We start from the raw sequence: 8,688 nt of genomic DNA, 5'->3' as shown, positions 1-8,688 counted from the left end.
GGGCCCCAGGACCGAGTTTGGGAAACCCTGATCTACACCACACTGGGCCATCCCACAGGCCACCCAACAATGCACAAAGCGGTCAACTCACCCTCACTGACGAAGATGCCCTGATGCTCTACAGTCCCAGAAATGTGGTCTGATGCTCTACAGTCCCAGAAATGTGGTCTGGAGGTCTCGTGAGGACACTAGTAATGAGGCAGAGTAACATCTTCACTTTATCATACCGGTCTATATCTACCACTAAAATGTGTATTCAAAAGCCTTGATGCTTTTTAACCCTTTGATTTGGTAAAATAAAATGTATTGACTTTTAAAGTAGTGGTTTGTGTTGTAATTCTGCACATTGTGTCAGATACTCACTATATTCAAGACAAACATCACTACTAACTTTTCATCATGAAGATAATAGCTTTATTGGCTCATATAAGAGAACATGAGATCTGACTGTTTTTCATGTACATTTTTATTATGAAAAAGACACTATACACTATCATGCATCACACCAGAATCATTTATGGAGGGATACACACATATACATGGATTATAACATTGCAGTTATGTGTGAGTCTGTATTGGTGTTCGTCCCATAGAAAATGATAGAGGCCGCTAGTGGCCTTGATGGTGTGTGGGTAGCACTATCGAGGGCTTCCACCATGCAATTTCAAAGTAGTCAACTGAGTGGGGATTCCTATGGGTTGTAGCCTCAATAGGGCTGCCCATGCTGTCACAGACGCTGTAAAGGCACAGATATAAAGATGAGTCCTCTATCTATCTCTATGGTTTGTCCATGATTATGGGTGTGTGTGAGTGGGAGGGTGTGGGCCCATGTGTGATGTTACAGGAAGGCACACAGTCTCTCCAGTACAGAAGGGTTTCTGTTGCTGAGGAAGATCAGTTCTTTCTTTCCTTCCTCTGTCTGACCTGATGGAGAGAGAAATCTCTCAATCAGTTCAACATGTCACAATCTAAACCATCACAAACAGTGCCAGTGGTGAAAGTGAATATCTCTTACTGTGTGGGTGTTGTAGCCAGTGGCGGTCCAGGTAGTAGAGGTAACAGCTCTCAAACTCCTTCTCACTGTAGAGGGAGACTGGTACTGGGACAAACGGGTCCATGCTGTCAAAGCCCTCCTGTAGGAGGAACACAGAGGATGAGGATAGAAGTTTTTATAGGTGAACTTCTGTTTCTATTTGACTGGTCATACAATAACATGAAACATGATGCATGTAAACACGTCAGAAGGGTCTTGTCCAAAAACATCTAGATCATTCCCGCCCCTTAGCCCTTGTTAGCCCAGATCAATAGACACCAGGGGTTAGAGGTCATTTTTGGACTGGACATACAACAACATTAACCAGGATGTAATCATGACCCCTGACCTCTCCCAGCAGCTCCTGGGGCAGGTAGGCAGAGCTTGGAGCGTAGAGAGACCCTGTCTGAGACAGAGTGGCGATGACCGCCCCTCCACACTAAGGAGAGAGAGAGAAGAACAGAGAGAGATAGGGGTGGTGGTGTAAATCACAATCATGTAATTTTTTTATGTCTATTAGACATAGAGGATAACCACTCCATGCAGTTCTCACCCAGTCATTGTTGATCATCTTCCTCAAGTTATGAACCAACGTCAACTCCTCTGGAGCCACCTGACAGACAGGAGAAGAGGAGAGACAGAAAAAGTAGAGAGAAGGGAAAAGTGACAGGAAAAGAGGATGAAATGGAGGGGAGAGAAAGAGATAGGTCAGTCAAGTAAGCAACCTTTACACAGAAATTACAAAGACACAAAAATGGAAGCAATAGAAACCAACACGTATTTTTTATAGATCCACAGTGAGAGGTGAATGAATGTATAGGTGTATAAGTACAGGGCTCTTGTCCTCCTTCTTGAGCGTGGTCCTTCCCCAGAGACCGTTGACTCCATCAACAGCCACAGCCAGCCTGAAGCCCCCCTCTGTCCCCCCAGCCTGTAGCCTCAGCTCCTTTAGAACCGCCCCCACCACATCACTGCTGCTCTTCACACGAGACACTCCCTGGGGTGAAAAAAACACAGCTTAACAATGATACGTGGTATGAGATTCTTAAGAGAAGTGCACTGAACCAATTATGTTGCAGAACTGGAGCCCAGATGCAAGGCGTCCGCATGATTCCCAGCCAAAACAGGTGGGAACAGTTTGTGCATATATTATGACGACATTGTGATGTTTGTGTTCATTATTTTCCGGAGGCAAGCCGAAGTCGGTAGCTGAAGTCTACGCCCCTTCGTTGGTGATTGGTCAACAGTAGGGATTCTGCAATAAAGTCTTTGTTGTCATTCAACAAGAGATTACTTGTTTTCATGCACATTTTTTCATTGAAAAATACTGCACAATACATCTTAGATATAAAATTGCACGACTAAGATCCCCTTGGCAAAAACGTCATAACAGATGAAGTTATTTTAGATTCATTCTGACTACGGCATCTCAAAAATGGACAAACAGCACTACTGACACTTTCTCATTTTTAAAGTGAAGGTCTTTTATGGGAGCATGCGAGCACACTGGTTCGGTTCGCCTAGCCAAGTTCGGCCAAACTGAAGGATGCTGATACCTTAATAAAGGGCACGTTGACACTGGACTCACCATGTCCACCAGCTCCCCTAGTGGCCGTCCCTCCTCAGTGCTCTCCCTCTTAGTCCACACGTACCGCTGCCTCAACTTGATCTAAAACAACAAGGGGAGACACAGTCACAAATACAGGATGCCTCAAGGAGTAAAAAATATGCACCAAAGGCCAGGGAGCTTTTCCTATGGTTCACAAAGGGCACCTATTGGTAGTTGGGTAAAAATACAAATAAAACAGACATTGAATATCCCTTTGAGTATGGTGGAGCTAATATTGATGCACCATCCAAAGTGTAAAATTAAACCCACTTCCCCACAACGATACAGGCGGCAATCCTAACGTAGTTTCCGGAGAGGCAGGAACCGCTCAGGGTATTCACCATGAGGCAATTTAGAAAAAGGTGATTTAAAAAAAGTTTGAGTTTAAAGGCTGTGATAGGAGATAGAAGATGGATCAAATTTGTAGTTATTTCACAATACTAACCTAATTGATAGAGTGAAAAGGAAGCCATCCTGTTTGCAATAAGGCACTAAAGTAATACTGAAAAAAAATGTGGCATGAAATTAACTTTTTGTCCTGAATACAAAGCGTTATGTTTGGGGTAAATCCAACACAACAAACAAATCACTGAGTATCATGTCATATTTTCAAGAATGGTGGTGGCTGCATCATCTTATGGGTATGCTTGTCATAGGCAAGGCCTCTGGTGGTTTTTTAGGATAAAAAGAAATAGACACTGGGAAACAAACACAAAGCCAGCTATACACTGGAATTGCTTACCAAGATGACATTGAATGTTCCTGAGCGGCCTAGTTACAGTGTTAACTTACAATCAGCTTGAAAATCTATGGTAATACTTGAAAATGGCTGTCTAGCAATGATGAACAACCAACTTCACAGAGCTTGACAATTTCCCCCCCAAGAATAATAGGCAAATATTGTACAATCCAGGTGGGGAAAGCTCTCAGAGACTTACCCAGAAAGACTCACAGCTGACATGTATTAACTCAAATCAAAATATTACGGTTTTATTTTCGATGAATTAAAAAAATAAAATGTTTCTTCCACTTTGAGAACTTGTGTAGATTGTTGACAAAAAACAACAATTAAATCAATTTTAATCCCGCTTTGTAACAACAAAAATGTGGAAAAGGTCAAGGTGTGTGAATACTTCCTGAAGGCCCTGTATCTTACTTCTAATGTTAGGATTAGGGTATAGTAAACTGATCCTAGATTTGTTTCTACAGGCAACACGTACAGTACCCGGCGAAAGTTTGGACACACCTACTCATTCCAGGGTTTCTTTAAAAAAATATATATATTTTCCACATTGTAGAATAATAGTGAAGACATAAAAACTATGTAATAACATATGGAATCATGTAGTAACCCAAAACGTGTTAGTCAAATCAGAAAATATTTTAGATTATTCCAAGTAGCCACCCTTTGCCTTGATGACAGCTTTGCACTCTGTGTGTACAAACTTTTGACTGGCACTGTACCTGGCGCCCACTATCTATCTGAGGAGGAGGAGCTACCTTGGAGAGGAAGTGTTCATTGGTAGTTCTGAAGTTGCGTAGCCAGTTGGAGGCCTGTATTGGCTGGTCAAAGCGGGAGGTGTGGTAGGAGGAGGGCAACAACTCCTTACAGTTCTTCACCCACAGGTGGGCTATAGAGAGGAGATTATTATCACAATCATTATTATCATCATTATTTTGTGTGTCTGTGTGTATGCCATGTTGGGGTGTGTGTGTGTTACTCACCATCTGGTATGTGTAGTACTAGCCATCCCTGTGTGGAGCAGTAGTGGACAGTATGACAGAGAGACATGGTCTTCCCACTGCCCTTCACCCCATCTACACAACCAGTCAAGGTCAACACCAACATAATTCAACACAACACAGGTAGACAACACTGGTCATAGAGAGGTACGGGGATGACTGTGTGTAAATTAAATGTGTAAAGGTACATTGAGGTGTGATCAGGTGTATTAGGTAGGGTAGGATACAGAGTAGGTAGCGCAGGGTGGGCTTGCTGTAGTCGGCTCTCTTCAGGTGAGATATCAGCTCCAGAGCTGGCTGCCTCACCATCACACAGCCCTCGTTAAACGTCTTCACCTGGACACGGTTACAGACAGTCAGTCATACTGTAATATACACACACACACACACACACACACACACACACACACACACACACACACACACACACACACACACACACACACACACACACACACACACAACCTGTTGTTGGTATCGTGGAGGCAGGCCATGGGGGAAGACAGTGTGGAAGTGGGAGGGGGGCACAGTGTAGTACTGCCCTAGGTGCTGTTCTGACTGACAGGCCTGGGGACAGAGAGAGATGAAACATCAGTACCCTCCACACTTACTACCACATGCTACAGAATAAAGTGTGATTGATCTTCCACCTACCGGGTCGTTCTCCTGTGTTCTGAAGATGGAGAATGTCTCCGGTCTCGTCTCCATGCCAACCGCCTCCTGCTGCTGGCCACACCCACTGCCATGGAGCGCCCGCACCTGCGCCACCTGTCCGTGACATCATCACATTCCACAGGTAAGGGGCGGGTGTATATGTTGAGCGTCTATCATAGTCCAAAATGTGTACGCCTAAGCACAGCAGTGTTCTAGAATTTAGGACCGTTAGAAGGAACTACAGTACAGTGGTGAAGCACAAAACACATTTTTACTAGTACCAGCACATCTCCAGAAAGACATGTACTGTATATGTATAGTGCTGACTTTTCAAAATGCATTGATCACATGGAAACTGACAACCCAATGCATCTTAAATGTTAATAAATATTCATAGCTAGCACTAGCTCAAAATATACTCTTAAGGAGCCTAACGTCATCGTTACTCCTTAAGGTCCAAGGACCTTATGTTATTTTCAGAGGTAGACTGGCTCTGGCAGCCAAAACCTCTATCTAAACGCCAATCGATTCTCAAATGCGATACTAGAAAAATAAAGCCATTTACTTTTATATGACTTCAAAATAATTAAATAAAAGCAAAATACACACATACTGTACACCACAGGAGGATGATGGCACCTTAATTGGGGAGGACAGGCTCGTAGTAACGGCTGGAGCGTAATAAGTGGAATGGTATCAAATAAATAAAACATGGCTTCCATGTGTTTGATGCCATTCCATTAGTTCCTTTCCAGTCATTATTATGAACCGTCCTCCCCTCAGCGGCCTCCACTACTGTATATTGTTTTTAAATGTTTTATTTCACCTTTATTTAACCAGTTAGGCTAATTGAAAATAAGTTCTCATTTACAACTGCGACCTGGCCAAAATAAAGCCAAGCAGTGCGACACAAACAATCGGAGCTACACAGGGAATGAACAAACATGAAGTCAATAATACAATAGAAAAAAAGTCTATATACAGTGTGTGCAAATGAGGTAGGATAAGGGAGGTAAGGCAATAAATAGGCTATAGTGGCGAAATAATTACAACATAGCAATTAAACACTGGAGTGATAGATGTGCAAGTGTGCAAGTAGAGATACTGGGGTGCAAAGGAGCAAAATAAGTCAAATAAATAACAGTATGGGGGATGAGGTGGTTGGATATGCTATTTACAGATGGGTTATGGACAGGTGCAGTGATCTGCTCTGATAGCTGGTGCTTAAAAGGAGATATGGGTCTCCAGCTTCAGTGATTTTTGCAATTTGTTCCAGTCACTGGCAGCAGAGAACTGGAAGGAAAGGCAGCCAGAGGAGGAATTAGCTTTGGGGATGACCAGTGAGATATACCTGCTGGAGCGCGTGCTACGCGTGGGTGCTGCTATGGTGACCTGTGAGCTGAGAAAAGGCGGGGCTTTACCTAGCAAAGACTTATAGATGACCTGGAGCCAGTGGGTTTAAAGACGAATATGATGCGAGGGCCAGCCATCAATAGCATACAGGTCGCACTGGTGGGTAGTATATGGGACTTTGGTGACAAAACGGATGGCACTATGATAGACTGCATCCAATTTGCTGAGTAGTGGGTTGGAGGCTAATTTGTAAATGACATCGCCGAAGTCGAGGATCGGCAGGATAGTCAGTTTTACGAGGGTATGTTTGGCAGCATGAGTGAAGGATGCTTTGTTGCGAAATAGGAAGCCAATTCTAGATGCTTAATGTGAATGTGAGTCTAGAAGGAGAGTTTCTCTCAAATTTGGACTCATCAGACCAAAAGGACAGGTTTCTACCAGTCTAATGTCCATTGCTCGTGTTTCTTGGCCCAAGCAAGTCTCTTCTTCTTATTGGTGTCCTTTCGTAGTGGTTTCTTTGCAGCAATTCGACTTGGTCTTTTACCAAATAGGGTTATCTTCAGTATACCACCCCTGCTTTGTCACAACACAACTGATTGGCTCAAACGCATTAAGGAAAGAAATTCCACAAATAAACTTTTACCAAGGTACACCTCTCGATTGAAATGCATTCCAGGTGACTATGTCATGAAGCTGGTTGAGAGAATGGCAAGGGTGCAGAGGTTTGAGCTTTTCATTGTTTTGATTTCTTCACTATTATTCTACACCTTAGAAAATAGTAAAAATAAAGAAAAACCCTGGAATGAGTAGGTGTGTCCAAACTTTTGACTGGTACTGTATATTTTTTTATTGTTTCTCACTGATATGAAAGATAAGGAAGCGATGCATGTTAATGTTCAGACCGAGCGTTGGGGCTCTTAACTAAACATCCCCATACAGAAGACACCTTCATCCAATGACTTATGTGTAATAGAAATGAGAGTTGAGTCAGCACATAACAATTAGGTATAAGGGAGTATTAGTGCAAGCCTCAAGCTCTCTTCATGCTAATACTCAATCATAGACACTTACCGACAGTTGTGGCTGCTTTGTGTGATGTATTGCTGTCTCTACCTTCTTGCCAATTTGTGCTGTTGTCTGTGCCCAAAAATGTTTGTACCATGTTTTGTGCTGCTACCATGCTGTGTTGTCATGTGTTGCTGCCTTGCAGTGTTGTTTTCGTAGGTCTCTCTTTGTGTTGTCTCTCTTGTCGTGATGTGTGTTTTGTCCTATATATATATATATTTTTTTTTATCCCAGCCCCCGTAGGAGGCCTTTTTGCCTTTTGGTAGGCCGTCATTGTAAATAAGAATTTGTTCTTAACTGATTTGCCTATTTAAATAAAACAAATAAAGCTATGAATGTCATGGGATCTTGCACCATGGACTCACCGTTTGTCGTAATCTGAAGGATAGTCTGTGAAGGGCCATGGTCTGGAACATGAATAAGTACATAAACCCAGGTCAGTTTACAGTTACACTGGTGCCATCTGTACTATTGCAGGGGGGACCTTCACTGTAAAATAATGACTATGTTATTAGGACTATCAATGTAATCTTAGCTCAATAGCTAGATAACCTTGCATTAGCTAGCTAGATATCTGCTAGCAAGACACTGTAACATGCATCCTTGTTTTACAGTACACTGCAGCAAGACTACAATAACTGTAGGTACACAACAACAATTTACCAACCAATTAATTCATTAAATTCAAAATTAAGATCCAAACAGGCAAGGTCATGTAGTTTTAGACGGTTCAGGTCTATTTTTAAAACACTGAAGAGTTGCACAATTTCGGTCGAACTGTCACGGTGCTAAATCTGTGGCGGTCGCCATTTTGGTTTGTAGACGAAGGATGTTACGTAGAGAGCTCAAATATGCGCATCGTTTGCGCAAATCCAGATGTCATCCACAGTTTTTTTTTTTTTTTTAGAGCTAGGTGGTTTTATTTAGAACCAGTCTGATTTAATAATATATATATACATATATATACAAAATAAATAGAGTCTACAGTTGGATAGCCGAATGGTGGGTGATGAGAATAGTTGGCCTAAAATAGATTTAAGTCAATGGACCTAGGATTTAGGCCTATAGGTTTCCAATGGTTATGACAGAGGGGGGGAAAAACTCTACAAACATTCTCAGGATGATTCTATGCAAGATGGTCCCATAAATTTCAAAGTGGAGTATGCGGGAATGAAACCAAAAAATATATTATTTTCGTTTGTAAACATAATTATAGCCTTAGGCATAATAT

General features: G+C 42.3%; 1 protein-coding gene across 2 annotated transcripts; it reads right to left on the bottom strand.

Annotated features, from left to right (window-relative positions):
• Positions 1 to 448: 448 nt before the first annotated feature.
• Positions 449 to 8,292, bottom strand: LOC129857149 (28S ribosomal protein S29, mitochondrial-like). 2 transcript variants are annotated; one of them, XM_055925117.1, is made up of 13 exons: positions 8,125 to 8,292; positions 7,823 to 7,946; positions 5,040 to 5,153; positions 4,851 to 4,952; positions 4,613 to 4,721; positions 4,368 to 4,460; positions 4,143 to 4,273; positions 2,622 to 2,702; positions 1,866 to 2,030; positions 1,587 to 1,646; positions 1,383 to 1,472; positions 1,016 to 1,133; positions 449 to 924 (listed from the first exon to the last, which is right to left on the bottom strand). In XM_055925117.1, the coding sequence occupies exons 2-13, from the start codon at positions 7,883 to 7,885 to the stop codon at positions 839 to 841; spliced, it is 1,212 nt and encodes a 403-aa protein (XP_055781092.1). In that variant the 5' UTR covers positions 7,886 to 7,946; positions 8,125 to 8,292; the 3' UTR covers positions 449 to 838. The 2 variants fall into 2 exon arrangements, with proteins under 2 accessions (XP_055781092.1, XP_055781093.1); XM_055925118.1 differs by having other exon boundaries at positions 7,823 to 7,864.
• Positions 8,293 to 8,688: the final 396 nt, after the last annotated feature.

The sequence above is a fragment of the Salvelinus fontinalis genome, chromosome 6 (assembly GCF_029448725.1).
Source record: "Salvelinus fontinalis isolate EN_2023a chromosome 6, ASM2944872v1, whole genome shotgun sequence".
Lineage (NCBI taxonomy): Eukaryota > Metazoa > Chordata > Actinopteri > Salmoniformes > Salmonidae > Salvelinus > Salvelinus fontinalis.
This window is presented reverse-complemented; position numbering and strand designations above follow the sequence as displayed.

Coding starts and splice junctions, on each gene's coding strand:
- LOC129857149 (XM_055925117.1), bottom strand. CDS start 7,885: ATGTACTTATTCATGTTCCAGACCATGGCCCTTCACAGACTATCCTTC. Junction 4,953..5,039: donor GAACACAGGAGAACGACCCG/GTAGGTGGAAGA, acceptor CTCTGTCCCCAG/GCCTGTCAGTCAGAACAGCA. Junction 4,722..4,850: donor CTCCACGATACCAACAACAG/GTTGTGTGTGTG, acceptor AACCGTGTCCAG/GTGAAGACGTTTAACGAGGG.